We start from the raw sequence: 20,345 nt of genomic DNA, 5'->3' as shown, positions 1-20,345 counted from the left end.
CCTTGGAGCCAACCAGTGGCTTTGGTGATCTGATTTTTTTTTTTTTTTTTTGTGGGTGGAGAGGTAGGTTGTTCTTACCATCCCCATATAGCAGATTAGGTTGGGACAGGTTAAGAGAGAGTGACTGGCCTAAGGCCACCTCAGGGGGATCTGCTGTAGCTCAATGGTGTGGTACATGCTTTGCATGTAGCAGGTTCCCGTTTGATCCCTGGTCTCTCCAGGTTGGGCTGGGAAAGACTCCTGTCTAAAACCCTGGCGAGCCAGGGGCTGTCAGTCTATCCCAGCCTTTCCCACCCTGGTGTCCTCCAGATGTTGTTGGGCTCCTACTCTCATCTGCCTCATTCATCCAGCCAATGGTCAAGTGTGATGGGAGCTGCTGACAGAAACATCTGGAAGGCACCAGGCTGAGGGATGCTGGTGTAGATGACACTGAGCTAGATGGAACAGAGGTGGATCAGGATTTCCTTACTCATCGCTCTCCTCTTCCATCACAAACTACGTCAGAGCAGTGTGGGTGATGGTTGTGTGGCAGCCACGGCTGTGCCACACCAGTAATGGCTCTGCAAATACACAAAGAAGTAAATGCTGAACTTTACTTATTGGGTTTTGAACGTGCACTTTCTCAAAGATGAATCATTTTGGAGGCCTGTTCTTTGCAACATCCTGCATGGGTAGCTTTAAAGCTTTCAACCTCTTGTCCCCCTTCCCACAGATTCCAGGCCGTTTGCTCCCAGCATTAAAGCCAAGTTTCCTTCTGACACTTATGCTCTGGCCGGGCAGCTGGTGGCTTTGGAGTGTTTTGCCTTTGGGAAGTGAGTACTTGTGTCAACTGCATTTAGCCTCTTGCTGGTGACAGCAGAAAAGTTGCAGGCCAACATAGTTAGGAGTTGAATATTGTAGGCTCTGTTCTGAGGAACAAGAATACAGAAGAGCAAGGAAGAAGAGAGCTGCTGTTTTAAATATCAAAGAAACTGCCCTGAAGAAAGTTTGAGTATCATAGCCTGCATTATCTGGAACATAACCAAGCATACATTTGATGAAGCCCTATTCCCCATCTATTTTACTCTTTTGCCCTGTTTGTGAGTGAGGTTTTTAATAATCTGAAATATTTAATAATCTTTTAGATGACTTTTGGGTGTTGGACAGTAAATGTTGACTAGTTTGAGCTAGGATCCACCCAGGAGTGGCTGGTGTGGTGATGTCGAGTCAGCCTCCCAGTACTGGTGATGCTGCCACTTACCTGGGTAGTACAGGGCAGCAGCGAAGTCAGGGCTGCCTGGGTACACAGATGGAGCCAACCAGGTGCTGCCAGTGCACCTGGGTGGCCCTGCCCCATCCAGGTAAGCAGCATTGATTCTGGTGTCAAGAGGAAGGTGCCATAGCACTGCCCACCCCACCAAAATAGCACATAGGCTGTCCTGAACTCGCCATAATCTGTTTTTAATGTTATGTATTTGCCTTCAAATGGATGGTATAATAAATTAGAGTGCCTCTGAGCATGTGCAAAGACCACACCAAACTGAGAATCGCAGGTGGGTAGGTGGTAGTGATTCCCCCCCCCCATCAAGAGGATATGATTTGTAAGAAGACTTGAATGCCAACAGAACTCTTGTTTCTGTAAATTAAGGTGTGGGTTGTGAGAGACAATGATAGTTTACTAACAGGTCAAAGAGAAAAGCTTGGCTAGTTTAAAAAATGGAAGACATAAGTCTCACAACGAGGAAAGGGAAATACAGTAATTGAATTGCACTGGATTCCAGTGTTTGTTGCTGTTGCATTGATGCTGAAGCTTGAAGTGCCCTTTTACAGAGGTTTATTTATAATCTAGCCCTGTCCCTCGAATAAAATGGCGGAAGTTGGATGGTAGCCAGTCCTCTGAGTGGATCACAACGGAGCCCCTTCTACAGTTTAAGGAGATTGGCTTTGAAGATGAAGGCACTTATGAGTGTGAAGCTGAAAATGCCCAAGGAAAAGACACCTATCGGGGCCGCATCATCATCCAAGGTAAAGCACTCCTGGAGGTTCCTTCACAAGTATCTTATCATTTTATTATATTTCTATCCCACCCATCCTTAGAATGCTTGGGGCAGCATAGTTGGAGCTCCCAGCAATCCCCTGACAGGCAGCCATCAGCTCTACATCTTTCCTAGTACATTGATCCAAATGAAAAGAAAGTTGAAGGTCCCTCTTGAACCTTTCTCTGTGGTTTTCATATTTCCCAAATAGTGCACAGAGTGGGTGGAAACCTAAGGCATAATGATGAAATAAGGGATTGCTAAGGATGGAATAATCTGCAAAATCTAGGGCTGAGATGGGTTGTACAAATCTGTGAACCTCCAAGTTACACGTTTTCCCCATTTAAAAAAAATAAATCAATGTTTTGGAAATGAAATGTGGTATGTTAGGGGTCGCACATTGTAATAAATTCCCACCACAACTTGAGCATCATGAATCTCGCACTGCTTCCTGTCTGAAGTGCATACGTCCTGTTCTGTTCTTGTTCTTTTTATAGCTCAGCCAGAATGGCTGAAGGTCATCTCAGACAAAGAGGCTGACATCGGAGCAGACCTTCGCTGGAGTTGTGCTGCAGCTGGCAAGCCAAGGCCTACCGTCAAATGGCTACGGAACGGGCAGCCCTTAACCTCTCAGGTAGCCCATCTGTCAGTAGCATTGTGGTTGCCTTTTGTAGGTGGGGTACAAAATAGAAACGCCACATAAAAACGCAATAATAAATGTGAAACCTGTTTAAACGATGGGAGCAACGGAAACCACAATTGAAAATACAAAGCAGGCTACCTGCCACTAACTAACTAATAGAAAACTTAGGAGCTGCCATACTAAGGTCAAGAGAAAGGATTGAGCATTCTTAGGGCCATAATTCAGAGGTAGAGCATCTACTCTGCATTCAGAAAGTCCCATGTTCAATCCCCAGCATCTCCAGGTCAGGCTGGGAAAGTCTCCCATCCTAGAGAGCAACTACTAGTCAATGTAGACAGTGCTGAGCTAGGTAGACCAGTGGACCCTCCCTACAGTCCTCTGTTTGGCCACCTGTTGTCAATTCTGTAAACTCAAGCCAGTAGCTACCTGGAAACAACCTCAAATGCTCATTTCTCCTGGTTAGGCCCAAACTAGATGTGACATTATGAATGCAATTAGCAGTTGTATGATTTTTAAAAAGTAATAATTAAGAAGTAGTAACTAGCTGTGGGGAAGACTGATCAGGATCAGAACTGTGTGAGGAGGAGAGGAGGGTTTTGTTTTGGTTCTTGCACCAAAGGGATGTTTCTTTTAGCTGCACATAACAGCTGTGCAGGGTAGTCTGGATTTGGACCGCAGCCAAGACAAAGGGTTAAATGCCCCTTTGGGGTCCCAGTCCAAATCTTGTCCCCCAGCATTTGCTATATGTTTTCCTTTAAAATAATCACACAATTGTTAATTGGATGAATAATGTCACAACTTGGTTTTGCTCACATTCCGTACTATCTTCCCCAGTCGGTATTAACTTAAGCAAGAATTAGTGGTACTCAAGATGTGAATGAGCTATAACTGGGTAATAAGCAAACATGTTAATTTGGATTGTTAGGGGATATTTTAACTGAAGGGCTTTTGATGCAAAGGCAGAAAGCTTAAAGAATAAGGATTAAGCCAAAGTTGTACTAAAGCCGAGAGGCTTACATGAAAGGGTAGTGGACTTTGGAGTTCGCGTATTAGCTAACATTGTGTGACTTTTCCAAGAGCAGATCAGAAAACAAAGGAAGGGCTTTAAATACAGAAATCCTTGTTACCCTTCAGAGAAATACATGATAAAAATACAGAGCAAGCTATGTACCATTAGCCTATTTAGTGGCAGTGAAAGCAGCAGAGAAGGCATACTTTGCTGCCTCCATGGGAACCTCATTTGACATCCAGCAGAGCTTTTCCAGGTAGTATGGGGCCTTTTATGGTTTGGTTCAAAGGAGGTGGTAGAACTGACAGTAGCTCATTGTGATTTTTTTTGCAAAGCATTTTGAGAATAAAATTGCTTGATCTTGCCAAGACTTTGACTCTACTGTTACAGCAGATTAATATCTAAAGGTGTCCAGAGCACTGTCTAGCCCTGTTATGTTGGATAAGTTTCGGTTAGTAAGGCTGGATGTGGACAAGTACTTGGATTGGTCTGGGTGACCACTTACACTCTGGACCCTAGCCCCTCTTGGCAGGTAAAAACTAGCAAGTAGGAGGATAGCTGGCAGAGCCAGGGAAGTGATTAATGCCTCCATGCAAGAGGGAATAATAAAAAGGCAAGGGTAAAAAGCTGTGGTAAAAACCTCTCTTCAATAAATCCTATGTGGATTCGGAAAACCTAAGTAATTGCCATTCAGTTTCCAATCTCCCCTTCTTGGGCAAGGTTCCTGAGCAGGTGGTCATGGACCAGATCCAGGTGCTCTTGGAGGAAACTGATTTTCTAGACCCACATCAACTGGGGTTTAGGTCCAGTTTTGGCTCAGAAACTGATTTGGTTGCATTGTATGATGGCCTCTGTTGTGTCATAAATCTTTCCTTTTGCTACACCAGTGTTCCACACTTTTGATCTGCAACAAAGAGGATTGCTACCTGGCTGCTTTTAAGTTGGAATTGATAGAGCTGCACCTTAATGTACAAATAGCAAACCAAAAAACAAACAAACCCGGGGTGACCTTTGTAAGAACAGAAGTACACATGCTCCTGAATGTCTCTTTCTGCTCCTTTTCCACAGCATAATCGTATATTTGTCTCAGAAGTAGGTTCCATTGAATTTAGTGGGGACCTCTTCCCAGATACATGACTTTAGGATTGCAGCCTCACATTGTTGTACACATGGGAGAGACCCAGTTGCTTCGAAATGCATTAAGAACTTGAGCCTAAACTTTTGCCTCAAAAACTGTTGTGGTTTTTTTGTTTGTTTGTTTGTTTCCCCCATAGTCGTTTTGTTCTTATTTGCCACTTCTAAATTGTCTGACTGGAACCCCTCAGCTACTGGATATTTTTAATCTGCATTGCAATGCTAGGATCTTTAAATTATAAACTGATGTCTTTCTGGGGGGGAAATTGGTTGGAGAGATTTCTAGGCACGAAAGCATGGGCCAGATATAAATATTGGGGTCAGGCGTTCAATGGAGTGAATCTGCCAAGAACATGGCGTATTCATTTGCATTGTTCTGTTTTTCAAGACAATATATCCAGCTTCGGGTGAGCAAAATATCAAACAATAGCTTTTTAAACTGGACAGATATCCTTAGAGATGACGTTTGCTGTGCTTCAGTTGTTGCACTGTTTCTGTATACCAAAGTTGGTCTGCATCTATAGACAACTTTCCAAGGGCTGTGTATAGCAATGGAAGGCAGGGCCAGAGGCTAAAGTTGACAGAGAGGTTAATGTCTCTTACCTGTGTTTGGTAGGCTGAATTCTAGCAAAGAAAAAGGCAGAGTTTTCTATACATAAACTCATTACAACAAATACACATCTCTCCATTCAAACAAGAGGCACAATCACTTTTCAATGAAATTTTTCAGTCAGGACAACCTGATGAGGAACAGTGAGGGGTCATGGCGTTGGAGACAGAACATGGCCTAAAGAGACTCCCTGGGGCAGAAAGAAAGCCCAAAGGACCACATTTGGAGGGTTCATAGGCCAGAGGCTAACCATGCCCTCTAGGCCTCTGCACAGAGACACGTGAGTGGCAGCTGGCACAGAATAGGGCAAATGTGTTGAACAGCACAACCGTGTCACTACTGAGAGGGGTAATGGGATGTTCTCTACTGAAGCTCACTTCTGTGTATATAGCACTTGCATTTCATGCTCTGTGTTGTGATCTAACCTAATCTACTTGTTTGCACAGAATCGCATTGAAGTGAATAGTGGGGATTTGAGGATTTTAAAGTTAACAATGGAGGACTCTGGGATGTACCAGTGTGTAGGAGAGAACAAGCATGGCAGCATTTATGCAAGTGCTGAATTGGCTGTCCAAGGTACGTTCTGGATTTCTGTGGATTGTCTGGGCAATACCGATATGCTTTAGAAAGGGGGTTATTTCTCCAGAAGTGAGCCCTGTGTGTTGAATGGGACTTGCTCACTAGCATTAATGCTTGGATTTTAATCTTAAATATTGGCAGATTCCCCGTCTAAAAAGCAGTAAGATAATGGACTGGCCTAATACTTTGCCATATTGCTTCATGCTGAATTTCATTTTTAACATTTTATTTTCTTTAGTCCTGGAGGACTGCTGTTAACAGATTGTATTCTAGCAGTTTTAGTGGCAAGAAAAATCTAAGAAACCTCAAATGGTTTTAATTTGAAATGTCAACATCTGCTTAGGTTATGAGGCAATACAGTATTTATGGCCAATCTCAGTTGGTTTTTCTCAAAGATCAAGGCACTGTCACAGCCAAGACTGAAATATGCCTACATGCATAGTGAAACTACCAGACTTTTTCATCCATATTGGTATGTGAATTCAGTCTGATGTAAGATGAATAGAGGTGAATTAAACATCTCTAATTAGCCACAACATGTTCCCCTACATTGTTTTTTAGCACTATAGATTTTATTAATTGTGTGTATTTCTGGCTCATTTGCTTTGACAGGACTGAACAGAAACAGGCAGCTGCCCTTTTAGACATTGAGCACACATTTCAATCAGTTTCAAATTCAATGACTTCTGGGGTTTTGGGTTTTGAAGTTCTGAGTTTGAAATTACACTTGGAATCAGTAATCTTTCTGTTCAAAATTTAATATGTAGCTATTTTGAAGTATTAATAATGCTTAGGTTTTGATATTTTATTCTTCAAAGTGTTCAATTTCAGACTTTTTGGGCTTCAGAGATCTGAACTTGCAGCATGCTGATTTTCACAGTGTAAAACACGATCACATTTGCATTTTGTTCAATGAATTGGAGGTTTGCGTAGTTTAATTTGTCTCACTTGGACTAAACACTGAGTCACTTCACTGTTACAACATTACTTTAGGTGTCCAAGTAACAGACAGGCAACTTTATTTAACAGAAGCTGTGATATATGTTATCATGTTACTTTTGCACTATTATAGAATCTACAGGAAGCTTGCCTTTACCATTCCCAGGGCTCAGCATTCGTAAAACCTACTTAATCATTTTATTTTCCCCTTTAGCCTTTGCTCCAGATTTTCGGCTAAACCCCGTGAGGCGACTAATACCAGCAGCTCGAGGCGGAGAAATCATTATCCACTGCCAGCCAAGAGCTGCACCAAAGGCCATTATACTCTGGACCAAAGGGACTGAGCTTCTGAGCAATAGCTCCAGGTATGAGGACCCTTAAGCTAGTTCCTAGCTAAGACTAAGTAGCTTTGAGCATGCAGTCCCTTCTCAGTGCAATTATCCTGCTGGCTTCTGGTTAGCTTAAATTTATTGTGTGGAACAGATCCCATGCGTGTTTACTTGGAAGGGTGTCCTGGTGTGTTCAGTGAGGTAAGTCTCCTTAGGATTGATCCTTCAGAAACAGTATCTTCTTGCATGGTGGCTCTGCTCTAAGCCCCTTGAATTGTTTTAGGGGGGGGGCAGTAGTATCTGTTGTCCAAATAGCAGCTTGACGGAAAAGCATGACTTGTGCAGGAATGTGAGAGGCTTTTATTCAGCACTTCAGTTGTACTAGGCGGCTTGGATTTTGGAGCACCACCTACATTTACTATGAAAATCTAGCAAGCAAGAAGCAGTGTTGAAACTGTGAAGGAGTGTCCTCCCTGCCACACAAGATGATTTCCCAGATGGTTAATAATAAGAGTTAATAATGGAAGAGTGGTAGACAGTTGCCAGTCCTTAAACAGCTTGTACAGAGAACAGTATCCTGAAAGGAATTGCACAGGGGAATGTAAGCTTGAATCATATCACCTTCAGGCAGCTTGAGGCAGAAAAATGGCAACATCCTTTAAATAAGTGTATTTCATACATGGAAGTATTCAGCTTTGCATGTATATCTTGTCCAATTATTTAAGAGTAAGGACATGTATTTCTTTTTGGTGAAAGTTAATCATAGCTACTATTTGATATCTTAGCCTGCTAATTTAAAACTTCCAAAAGTAACTAGAGTTGCTTGTTTGCTTGTAAAATAACATAGTTATCCAGTTGTTTGCTGCACCTTTAACTGCAGCCTGCATGTGAGACCCACCTCCACCTTTTGAATCATCTTTCTGCTATCAGGTGACCAGATGTAAGATAACCCCTAACAGGGGGCAGGACTTAGGATCCCCTTTTCCCCCAGTAACCCTTTCTCCATTATCTCCTAAAACAAAACTAAACAGAGCTGCCACGCTATCGCTGCAGCCCAGTGGCACCTCAGTCTTTGGAAGGTCAATGTTACATGACGTATTATTTCCAATACCTTTTAGCTGACGCATTTGACAGAATTCATCACTGCCTTCATGCTACATGTGTCGTGACAGGCAAGCGGGTCTGTAGTTGGCTGAATTATTCTCTCACTTTCTCCTGATGGGCTCTTCTTCCACTGCAGCATCACCATCACTCCAGATGGCACCTTGATCATTCGGAATATTAGCAAGTTAGATGAGGGCAAATACACCTGCTTTGCAGAGAATTTCATGGGCAAAGCAAACAGCACAGGAGTTCTCTCAGTTCGAGGTAAGGGCATCTTATTATCTTATTTTCTCATTTCCTTCAGCACCTCTTCTGGCACTTTCCCCTCAGAAGAAGGAGCCCTTCCCTCTGTCCCACTAGCCTCAGACTTCTCTCTCTCCCACCATGCAAGGAATCATTGAGGCTGACCTTAGTCCAGCCGAAAGGCTGTGGCATAGCTAGGGGTGGGTAGGCAAGCGAGGAAACACCGGGCAAGCTGTGGCACTGAGGCCATGTGGCGGGTCCCTGCGTGCTGTTTGAGAAACACTGCAATCATGGAAAGGTCAACAATACATTTTGCCATCATTTCTGCCCTGCAAGTACTACAGCAAGAGAAGAGTGTATTGCTAGTTTACTAAAGTAATTAAAGTGGGCTTTCCTTCCTTTCCAGCCACATTAAGCCCACAGTAAAAGATACAACTGGTTCAAGATGACAGTGTTGCAGCCCTTCTCACTGATTTTTTGGGGATGGCAGAACCATAACTGAGGTGCCCTGGGCTTTCCTAGTTTATAGTTATTTTTTTCACCAGCAAATCTGCATTCAGAGACAGATGCCATTCGTCCTGTTCTGTGCCTGTGTTATGTTAATGAAAACTGATGCGCACAAACAACTATTGACAGCTAACCATCGACTCACCTGCTTGTTCTGCAGATGCCACTAAAATCACCCTTGCACCATCCAGTGCTGACATTAATGTAGGTGAAAATATTACCCTTCAGTGCCGTGCCTCTCATGACCCAACAATGGACCTCACCTTTACTTGGTTCCTGGATGACTTTCTCATTGACTTTGTCAAGTCCGAAGGCCACTACAAGCGAGCTAGTACAGTGAGTACTGCAAATCCCATGATGCCCTATAATTTCCAGAAAGGTGGTCACAATTCAAGGAGAACCAATTACACTTCAACCTTTTCATTGGGATGTCCTCTGATAGATATCATCATTTGCCCACTTCTAAGATGCTGCCTGATTTTCTGTTGCCTTTCTCCTCTTTTAAACTTGCATGCCGCAATTTCTCAGGTTGGTTCTGACATTATTCCTATTGATTCTTCTATCATAGAAAGAGAACATTGGAGACCTTTTGATCTTGAATGCTCAGCTGAAACATGCTGGTCGATATACTTGCACAGCTCAGACAGTGGTGGACAGTGCTTCTGAGTCAGCATTGCTGGTTGTAAGAGGTAATTTTTCCGGTCCCGCCACCCCACAATGTTTGCAGTGACAAGTCCAAACAAGTTGTCCCCTGCCTGCACTTACTCCTGCTCCCATTCCCAGAAAGACAACCGACTTATATTCTCCACAAAACAGTATAAGAGCTGAATATTTATCTTGCCACCCAACTCACCCACTGGTCAAGCTATAGAGTAAAGTTGGCTCTATCTAGTAAGCCTGATGCCCTCCACATGTTCTAGGCTACAATGCCCATCATTGAAGATAGTCCAAAGTAGTTAGAGGGTTGGCCAAGGCTGATCTCATAGTAAGGGCTGCCCAGTTACATTTCATACAAATATACACATTCACATAGAATTGCATTCTAAAGCAAAAGAGAGAGATGGACCCTTTTTCTAACAAGGTGGAAAGATTTACTTCATGCACATCCAGAATTGTGGTGTGTTCCTACAAATCCTTCAATGGGGGCTGTGTGATGACAGCCTTACATTTCTCTGTATATAGGAAGATACTGAGGATCAGGGAAAGCCTTGATAAAGAGGTATGTCCTCAATTGGTGGCAAAAACACCACACGATTGGTGTTCACCTAATCTCCATGGGAAGCCCATTCCATATGGCAGGTGCCACAATGGAGAAGTCCCTCCTCTGCACTGCCCCCCTAATAGGTCCTGGTACAATCAGGATGGCTCCATCTGCAGACTTCAATCTGTACAGGAGAAGATGTAGCTCTGAGTTGTTCAGGGCTTTATGTAGGAAAATGGACATCTTAAATCTGGCTCAATAACTAAACAGCAGCAAGCGCAGCTACTTTAGCACAGGCATTATGTGCACATGTATCATGAAGCAAGATTCCTCTCTCTTAATGTTCTTCTACGTGGTTCTGGGATGTCATTATGTCTGTTGTTCTTCCCTTTTTGGTAGGTCCTCCAGGGCCACCTGGCGGGTTGGTGGTGAGGGACATCAAGGACACCACTGTGCAGCTGAGCTGGAGCCGAGGCTTTGATAACCACAGCCCCATTGCCAAATATGTCATCCAGGCCCGCACTCCACTCTTCTCCAAGTGGAAGCAAGTGCGCACCAGTAAGTGTCTTGAGGGCAGTGGCCCACACGGAACAGGCTTCAGTAGGAGGCTTCGCTGTTATTCCTTTAGCGCTGCTTGCTCTATTTGTTCTATTCTCGTGCTTTTGGGTTATAGATCCTGCAAATATTGAAGGTAATGCAGAGACGGCCCAAGTGGCCAACCTCATACCATGGATGGATTATGAATTTCGGGTCCTGGCCAGCAACATCCTTGGAGTGGGAGAACCCAGTGTGCCTTCTACCAAGATCCGCACCAAAGAAGCTGGTGAGTATACCACCCGGTGGTGATGCAGGGTAGGGTCTTCTGTCTGGTGGGCCCTGTGGTTATGAAACTCCCTCCCTGTAGAGCTGTAGCTGTTCCCCCACCTGATCAGCATTTTGGTGTCGTCTGAAAATGCCTTCTTACAAAATTGCTTCGCTCACCTGCTGTATTTATCTATCTTAGTGATCTTTTATTCTGAAACAGATTTTAACTCTTTAATTATTGTGCCTGTATTTTTGTTGTATGCTGTCCTGAGCTCCATTGGGAAGAAAGGTGGGGTAAAAATGTAATAAGGTATTTTCCAAAGCCAGAAGTAGAAGAAGTAGTAGTTGTTGTTTCACTGCATGGTGCTATCAGAATTCTTATAATGATGGAATGACTCACAGAAATTATTTTGATCCGGTGGTTGTCACAATCAATTGCTGCTTCAGCTTATGAACTTACAAGATACATGACCTTCACATTTTCATGAGGACTACAACATCTGATTTGAAAACTCCACAAAGTTTTTGCGGTGATTTATTGGGCCTTTTTTAAGTACATGCATTCTTGGACTTCCTTAGACTTTCCAAAGTGATGTCCTTTAAATATTTTTTAAAAATTGACACTCATATTTCACAGGTGAAAGTTCAGTGGGACAATCTACCTGAATCTCTGCTTCAGTATACCTTCTTTATGATGTAGTTGATTGATTCTAATTATTGAAATGGTGCTTTTCTTCAGTATTGCTTGACTTTTGTTTTCCGATTTAACATGTCATCTTCTGCTTCTTTTTGGGGGGATCATTCCAGCCCCTACTGTTGCACCATCTGGGCTCAATGGAGGAGGAGGAGCACCTGGAGAGCTCATCATTAACTGGGCGGTAAGCCAGCCACACAAAAGTGGGCAATTTCATTGCTGACAGGTCTCGGTTTTTCTTTGCATTTCTTCTAGGAGTAGGCAAAAAAATCACTGCGTGTTACGTGCGACAAAGCATGTTTGTTGTTCAGAAGCACAAATACATGGAAATGGTAGGGGTTGACAATGACCGCAGCTTTCTTTGGTTACAGCTTACCAGAGTTTGTCATAGCATTGGGCAGGGATCCCGCCTTCAGGTAGTCCACCTGCTGGCTGATGTTGCCCCCCCAGTCCATGTTCTAGGGCACATGTGCCACATGTGGCACCTCCACTGCTGGAAGGATCCTACTGCCTCCCAGGCCACTTCTGGTGCCAGCTCACCATTTCCCATCCCATTATGCAGATAAAGTAGTTAATAAAGAAGTTCAATTTGCACGTGTTTGTAAAATAAATCTATCAATCGAGAGTAATATAGGCTTTTCTTTTCTATAGAAAAAAAGATCCCTGTTTGAGTAGTAGTAATAGTAGTAATAGTTAGCTCAGGCGGCTAACATCATAAAACTAAGACAGTATACAAAGAACATAAGAACATAAAAACAGGCAATCAGTTAATTAAAATACATCTTAAAATTAGTTCAGAGCAAATTAAAATCTGGACAGATGGCAGTCCATGGGTAAAATTGAGAGTGGTTCATATTCTCCAGGGCCAACTGTTACCACTGTTCTTATAAAGGACCAGCGAGTGGACTAGGAGGCCTCTTTAATGCTTGTTCTTATACAGAAATAAAAGAATCAGACTGAACCCCGACCAAAGACCTGGCGGAACAGGCCCTTGCAGGCTCTGCAGAAAGATGTCAAATCCCGCAAATCCTTTAAAGAAGGATCCAGGATTATTTCCATGTGAATAGTACTTTTCTTTTCTTTAAATAATTTTTATTAATTTCCCATTTAAACATATATAGTCACATCATTGTTATCCACTTAACATCTTTGGCTCTTTAGAGCCTATTGACTTCCTTCCCTCCCACCTCTTGGTTTCAAAGGTAACCTTTATATCATAGCATTTTCCAATTCTAATATAACTCATTACAAAACACCTCAAAATTTAAATAAATGTAGAAAGGTAAAAAAAATTCTCATTACAAGTCTTCAGATAACTTTACTAAGTACTTGTCATTTCTAGGAAGGCTACTTGATTTTAAACTGCACTACCCGAGTCCAGATTTTACCTCCTTTTTGTTCTCTTCCTCATTTGACCAGCTGGCATGTCACTGTTATGTACATAAATCTGTATAAAGCATGTCATGTGTATGTGAAATCTGGATCCAGACCAATGTTGTGGAGTCTTTCTGTTTTGTCCCCCCCCCCTCAACTGGTCCCAACCTGCATTTCAGCCAATGCAACGGGAGTACCAAAATGGAGATGGCTTTGGATATAGGCTCTCTTTTCGCAAAGAAGGCACTCAGGTGTGGAAGACAGCAAGCGTGCCCCATGCGGAATCCCTACATTATGTTTATCGCAATGAGAGCATCGCACCCTATACTCCCTTTGAAGTGAAGATCAAGGCCTTCAACAGGAAGGGGGAGGGGCCAGAGAGCTTGGTCTCCATTGTGCATTCTGCGGAGGAAGGTAGGCTGGGATCGTAAGAGTGAATTGCATACTTCCGAGTATTGCTTCGGCTCAGTTCAATTTCCACCTGATGCTTCTCTCAAGAGCACCAGATCAATAGCATTGCAAGAGTTGTTTCCTGCCTTGCTCTTTGACAGGAGGCCAAGTGTCTGGCTCCTGATCTTTGTGCCTTGCAGATATTTCTAGACTTCGATTAGATTTCCCCATAATTCCAAGGTTTTGCTGTTGTATGTCCACAGAACCAAGAGTGGCTCCCTCTAACGTTACTCTCAAGGCAGTGTCGGCCACAGAAGCAGATTTTTCTTGGGATCCTGTGGAGCAACATGAAATGAACGGAGTCCTTTTGGGCTATGAGGTAAGAAGAAAGGGGAAGGAGTGGATCTAGAGCAAGGCTCAGGTTCAGAGACAACCCCGCAAAAAGAAGCATTGGACTGGCATGGTGGCATCTCAGCAACTGTTTGCAGAGCCACCTCAGTTCAGTCTGATAACATGACAGAATCTCCTCTTGCGGCTAAGCTGATATGGGCTGCTCAGAGGAAATAGTCTTACTGCTGACTTAAAAATAAAACACTTCAGTGTCAAAGGAGCTCAGATTGCCATGTGTCCCTGTCTTCAGATCCGGTACTGGAAACATGGTGACAAAGAGGAGGCTGCTGACAGAGTGAGGACTGCGGGACTTGTCAACTCAGCACGTGTGACAGACCTCCAACCCAATACCAAGTATCGTGTGGCTGTCAGGGCTTACAACCGGGCAGGGACTGGGCCAGCCAGTCCTCCCACCAGTTTCATGACTACAAAACCACGTGAGTGAGCATTAGCTGAACCTGCCTTTCTTCTCTGTAAATACTTCAGTCACCTCTGATATGTGTGTCTGTAGCTTACGATGCCTGTTTTTTTTCTTTTTATTGCTGTGGGTTTTGTGCCTTATAATGTATGTTGCATCTGTGGTGATTTTATTTATTTTAACTTGCAAGCTGCTTTGGGTTTATCTTCTTGTACAGAAAAGCTGTATATACATTATATAGTGTTGGGGGGAGGGGGTTGTCTGTGTGTTGACTAAGGGTGTGCCCCAACCACAACATTTGCCTTGTATTCATAGCATTTTAAAGCAGCCTGATCTGTTTCAGATCCCTATCCATCTGATTTGATTTGTGAATTGGGTCCGAATCTGATGTGTTAAGTCCAAAGCTTTGTTTCACCCAATTTAATATCATGAAGAAGCTACAAATGACATTAACCATTTTCCTCCCTTTTCACTTAAGTGGATGAAATTTGCAAGCAAACGAGTCCTTGCAGAGCAAATTTGGGCTGCCCAATTTCCGGCAGATCCATCCCAGAGTGGCTTCCTCTAACATTTGCAATTTGTCATTATTGAATGACACTCGAAATCTGATGCCTTATGCATATGGCACACTGTGCCTTGTGGTAAAACTGGCCCTGAGAGGATTCCCTTTCCATTTACCAGAGTTAGAGCTGGAAAGGGAGGGGAGCAACTTTTCCCTGTATCATCTTTATGGCAATGAGGGCTCAGTGTATTCTGTACATGTTCATCAGGGAGGAGGGATATTGGGAGAGGTAGCAAGAGAGCAATGGGGATGACTAAAAATTGAGGAGAAAAGAAGAAGGTAAGTAAGAAGGTGGGAGGAGAGACATAGGGTGGTGCCTTATACTCAGACTACTGGTCCATCTAGTTCAGTATTAGAAAATATCTATACTGACTGACAGCAGCTGTCCATGGCTTCAGGCAGGAGTCCCAGCCTTACCTGAAGTTGCCAGGGGTGGAACTTGGGACCTTCTACATGCTCTGCCGCTGATCTACAGCCCTTTCCCAAGAGGCTAGAACAGGCATAGGCAGTGGCAGAGCTTCATACTCCCGCACTGGGGGGCGGAGAGCAGGTGGGGGCAGGACAGGCATGCGTTCCAGGGGCGTGGCGCAGCACCTGCAGAGGCATGGCGCCCAGCACAGGCGGGGGGGAGCTGCGATGGCACCCCACCGGGATCACGCTGCTGGGGGTGGTGCATTCCCCCCGCACTCCTCTTCTTCCACCAGTGGGCACAGGCAAACTCCAGCCCTCCAGATGTTTGGGACTACAATTCCCATCATCCCTAGGTAACAGGACCAGTGGTCAGGGATGATGGGAATTGTATTCCCAAACAACTGGAGGGCTGGAGTTTGTCTGTGCCTGGGCTAGAATGACTGAGGAGATGGGAGAAAGTGGAGCACAGGAGGAATGGGTGGGAGAGAAGAGGGAATGCTCCCACATTTGTAGAATGGGTAGCCAGATGGCAGGTGGGAGGAAGGGTTGTGTGGATTGGATTTCATCAGCCAAAGCATTGTCTGTAGGCCTCTGTCTTGCTTTCTGTTGCTGTAGTAAAGATCTCTGCCATTTTGTATCCTCTAGCACCAAAAAGGCCACCAAGCAACATTTCCTGGAAGTTTTCCAGCACCAGCATTAGCATCAAGTGGGATCCTGTGGTCGCCAATTCAGATGAGTCTGCTGTCACTGGGTACAAGGTAACTTGTAGAAAGTCTCCCCCCTCCACCTCCGCCCTTGGCTGAAGGATTCTTAACTTCTAAAATGCAGTATAATAAGTCAGTGCAAAGTATACCCCCCTGAGAAATAACACTGGGTGGCAGGGTGGTATTTCATTAATTTACTGAGTGAGCAAGACTCCTCATAAAATAAATGCTCTAGGCATTGCACAAATAAAAAATAAATGAAATAAAAAATAACAGTAAATCCATACTGCAATAAAGCCACAATAAACTTAAGAGACAACCGGCATAAAAGTCCAGATACACAACCAGCACAATAAAATGCTGTGTGCAGCACAGAACTAAGGCAACTATCAAATACATACATTAAAAACCACTAAGCTTTCCCGGGGGAATTAAATCCAGATCTTAAAAGGCTGCTCCATTCTTTCTCTGTACTGTGGTTCTGCATCTGTTGGGCAACTTTCCATTTTCTCTGGATGTGTAGCTGTGACTCTACACATCCTTATCTGTAAGTCCCATCGACATTTGATTTCTGAACAAGGGCTTAACTCTCAAGTAAATTTGCACAAGATCAGGCTCAGGAGTCTTCTGCAAGATATTGGAAAATGCACATGCCGCCCCTGTGACTACTGGTTCCTTAAAAATAATTGAGGGATGGGAGTGATCCTTAAGTTGAAGGGGACTCAACAACAGTAAACTCAACATGCCTCCTCCCAATAGATGCTGTACCAGTCGGACCAGCACTCAGCTCCTGTTCTGTACACAGCCGCCAAAAATTGGATTGAGATCATGGTTCCAGAAGACTCTACTCATGCAGTGGTGCAAATCAGGACGACTGGTCCAGGAGGAGATGGAGTCCCAGCAGAGGTGCGCATCCTGAGAAACAGTGGTGCGTCTGCTCTTCTCTTTTCTCCTTATTCTACATTTATCGTGTAGGCTCAACTTTTCGCCCCAGCAGGCAAGTTAAAAACGGCAGGATCAATTGCCTTTAGTAACGGGCACGTTTATTCTCCCCTGGCTTTGTTACTTGGTTCTCTGCTTTGGTGTGACAGTGGGAAATTAAAAGGGATAAATGCTGGGGAAATAACAAGATTGAATGCTATAGTGCTGGGTCACATTTCTCCAGTGTGGAGGATCAATAAGGACTCTTGTTCCACACTTGAGTTGGAAAGTGTGCCTTGCCTGAACTCCTGTCCAGTGTCCATGAGTATTTAGTCAGAGCGTTTTGATTTGGTAGTGAAATGGGACATGGAACCCATCCCATAAACATTCTAATGCATATTAAAGCCCTGGGTTTACCATGAATTGAAATCTGTGATGAGGGGGCAAAGGAGTTCAATTCTGCGCCGACTTGGATTAAAATCTTAACTGGATAAGAATTACAGGGCTGCAGGGGTGACCTTACACTTGAAGCAAGCGCCTTGCAGCTCTGAGGTTCATACTTCCAAGCCAGGGAGTAAGAATTTTGATGACAACACTACAAGTACAGGTTCAGCCACCACTGTGGAATGTGTTTGGGACTTGTGTTTAGGAAGTTGAAGAAGCAATGCAGTGGTGGAGCATGGTGGAGGGTGGGGTAGCACCAGTACTTTGTTTCTAGAAAAGAAAGGTGCCGGTACTCTGGTCAGTTGCCCTGGGTGCAAAATTTCCTCAGGGCCAGGAAAAGCAATTACATGTAGAACAATTTCTGCTTGGGGAAGAAGGCAGAAGGGTTCCAGGATCCTGTCAGAGCCTTGCATCTCCTTCCCAAAGTCGAGGGAGCATTTGCCCAGCTTAGGGAAGGAGGTTCAATGCTGTGACAGGGCCCAAGAACCCCTCCTTCCTCCTTCTCAATAAAAGGTGGTGGTACTGTGTACCATTGCATACCACCAGGAAAAATTCAAGTTTAGTTGTCTCAAATTCATTTTGAAGAGGTAAGCAAACTCCTAAGACATCCAGTTATAGTGGCTCACATATGCACACAGAAGCAGGACTGTTACATCAGCTGCACACTCAAAAAGGTCTCTGGAACCAAAGTCAGAAAATAATCATGCCAGTGTTTGGTTTGGTTAAAAAAACACACACACAAAACCTTGGAGAAGAACAGAGTGAAACAGTAGATCTTCATCAGTAAATCAATAATATTGAGAAATGTATTGCAACGCAAGCAGTTGAGTGATCAATTAAGCAATGCACTAATTGAATGACTAGATCAACAAAACTCTCTGTGCAAATACATTCCATTATAAATGGCTTGTATTTTAGAATACTTCTCTCCTGGCTGGCCTTTGTTTCACTTATGTAAGTAAAAGTTGGGCAACCTTCAACTAGCTTATCTTACCATGAGCACTTCTCTTATGTAAAAGGAAGAGAAAGATCTTCAGTGGGAGATGGACTGAGAAGGATAAACTGGGAGTCAAGGGCAAACTGAGAAACATCTGCACAGCCTTCATGTAACAGGAGGAGCTGGGTATTTAATGGGTGGAACAGGAAGGGAAGCTGGGAACTGCAGGTGATTGAAGTACCCTTGACATGTCTCTAGATACATAAACATTAACACAATAGGCTTCAACCATTTCAAAAATGTTTTTCCATCAGCGGGGTGTTTTGAATAGGCCAATCCAAAGTCATAACAGGGACAGTTTAAAGGACAAACCACATGAGCCTCTTTCAGAAGCATGGCTGGTACTCCACATATTCAGTCATCACAAGTGGTGGTGGCAGATATGTGCATGCGAGCATAGGCAAGCTCCACACATACGTCAGAATGCATTCATTGAACACACAGACCCCAAGCCATGCTTCAGAAATATGCATAGCGTTGATCTCCAGGCTCCCAGAATCTGCCCCCACTGGTTCTGGAATCTAGAGTTTGCTCCAGTACTGGAGCAATGCTGACTTGCTGAGCCAGTGTTTCGCCTTCGCCTTCGCCTTCCCCTGTAGCATAGCATACAATGGAAAACGCATAACAAACACTTCAGGAAATTCTGAAGCTTCTGCTTGTTCAAAACAAAGGGCCTTTTTACTTGTGTTTTTGCAACTCAACCGCATTGTTTCTTTCTTACAGGGACCAGTATGATGGTGCAAAATTCTGCTGACCGTCCAGTGGCAAATACAGTGGTTGCTCTGATGTACTCACTAATTCTGTCTGCACTAATGGGTTGCTTGGAGCTCTGATAACCAGCCCCTGTTAAAGAGATATGTTGGATTCCTCCTCATCAAGCCAGAGAGCAAATCAACAACTGACCATTGGGAGTACAAATTTCTACTACAACTAGTAGTAGAAAAGAACTCAAGAGAAATATATATATATATACTCTTTTCTTCCTTTTTCTTTTTTTAGAAAATAGAATATTTCATACAAGACGCGAGTCTTTAATCAGTCAGTGATTTTTTTTAACTGAAGAAACAAAAGGATGAATTTCATATGAATTCTGGAAACTGGCTGTCTCATATTACTGTATTCAGTAGATTCTTCTGCCTTACAAAGCCATGTACAGAAGGAAACAGACTCTTAAAACTCAATCTTGAACCTTGTTTTCTTTCTTTCTTTTTTTAAATTACAGAATAAACGCAGTATCTTTTGGGGAGAGGTTTTCAAAGAGACGAGCATGCTCTGTATCATTCCAGCCAGTATTGAACTGATGACTCTTGGGTTCAAAGATGAAGGAGAAGTCACTGAGTGGCATCATTAGTCTAATCACTGCCTTTCATGGCAACCAACTGAAGTGGAGAAAGCTAATGGTGATGGACAAGCATTTCCCACCCCAGACTTTAGAAGAAGCAAGCAGAGCTTTGTGAATGGGTTGCCAAAAGTAGAAAATTGAGGCTCACGGGTGGAACCAAAAACATTAAGTTGCCTTGCCATGTGGCTTCCACCCAGTATGTGCTGCTTGTAATCTTCGGTGCTTTGCCACACTTGGCGCAACACACATGCATTTACCAGTTCTTGCATTTTCCTTTGCTTTTCTTTCCTTCTCCTCCCCCTGCCCCACTTCATTAGGTGTTCTGAAGTGAAAGAGATACCAGAGGAGCTTCTATGTCAGAAGGGAAAGGTTCAGGGTCTGTCTAAAAGGACATTTGAATGTGGTAGACTGGAGGTGGTCTCTTTCCACTTTTACATAGTAATATCATCTGCCCAAACTTCCATTAACCTGCCTTGGACCTGAGAGCAAATTCAATCTATTAAGTTGTCATGCCTCTCCACCTGTAGGAAAGTTCTCAGGTCATGTGTGGTTGCCAAACCAATAAATATTTGGAAATGTTA

The 20,345-nt window shown here is 43.6% G+C and overlaps 1 protein-coding gene across 4 annotated transcripts in view; it reads left to right on the top strand.

Annotated features, from left to right (window-relative positions):
• The window catches only part of CNTN2 (contactin 2), a 59,743-nt gene extending 39,398 nt beyond the window's left edge, over positions 1–20,345 (top strand). For 2 of the 4 annotated variants that reach the window (XM_081916314.1, XM_081916315.1), the window contains exons 7-23: positions 713–812; positions 1,829–2,004; positions 2,513–2,649; positions 5,858–5,987; positions 7,144–7,294; positions 8,499–8,626; positions 9,273–9,448; positions 9,681–9,801; positions 10,713–10,871; positions 10,987–11,136; positions 11,925–11,995; positions 13,365–13,599; positions 13,839–13,954; positions 14,216–14,402; positions 16,002–16,114; positions 16,820–16,988; positions 19,146–20,345. In XM_081916314.1, coding sequence (XP_081772440.1) covers positions 713–812; positions 1,829–2,004; positions 2,513–2,649; positions 5,858–5,987; positions 7,144–7,294; positions 8,499–8,626; positions 9,273–9,448; positions 9,681–9,801; positions 10,713–10,871; positions 10,987–11,136; positions 11,925–11,995; positions 13,365–13,599; positions 13,839–13,954; positions 14,216–14,402; positions 16,002–16,114; positions 16,820–16,988; positions 19,146–19,255 — 2,429 coding nt within the window. In that variant the 3' untranslated portion in view covers positions 19,256–20,345. Of the gene's footprint in view, positions 1–712; positions 813–1,828; positions 2,005–2,512; positions 2,650–5,857; positions 5,988–7,143; positions 7,295–8,498; positions 8,627–9,272; positions 9,449–9,680; positions 9,802–10,712; positions 10,872–10,986; positions 11,137–11,924; positions 11,996–13,364; positions 13,600–13,838; positions 13,955–14,215; positions 14,403–16,001; positions 16,115–16,819; positions 17,058–19,145 lie in introns of all 4 variants that reach the window. The other 2 variants (XM_081916317.1, XM_081916316.1) reach the window with 2 other exon arrangements.

The sequence above is a fragment of the Podarcis melisellensis genome, assembly GCF_964234715.1.
Source record: "Podarcis melisellensis genome assembly, chromosome: 6".
NCBI lineage: Eukaryota > Metazoa > Chordata > Lepidosauria > Squamata > Lacertidae > Podarcis > Podarcis melisellensis.
The sequence above is the reverse complement of the archived record's forward strand: the minus strand, read 5'-3'. Positions and strand labels throughout refer to the sequence as shown.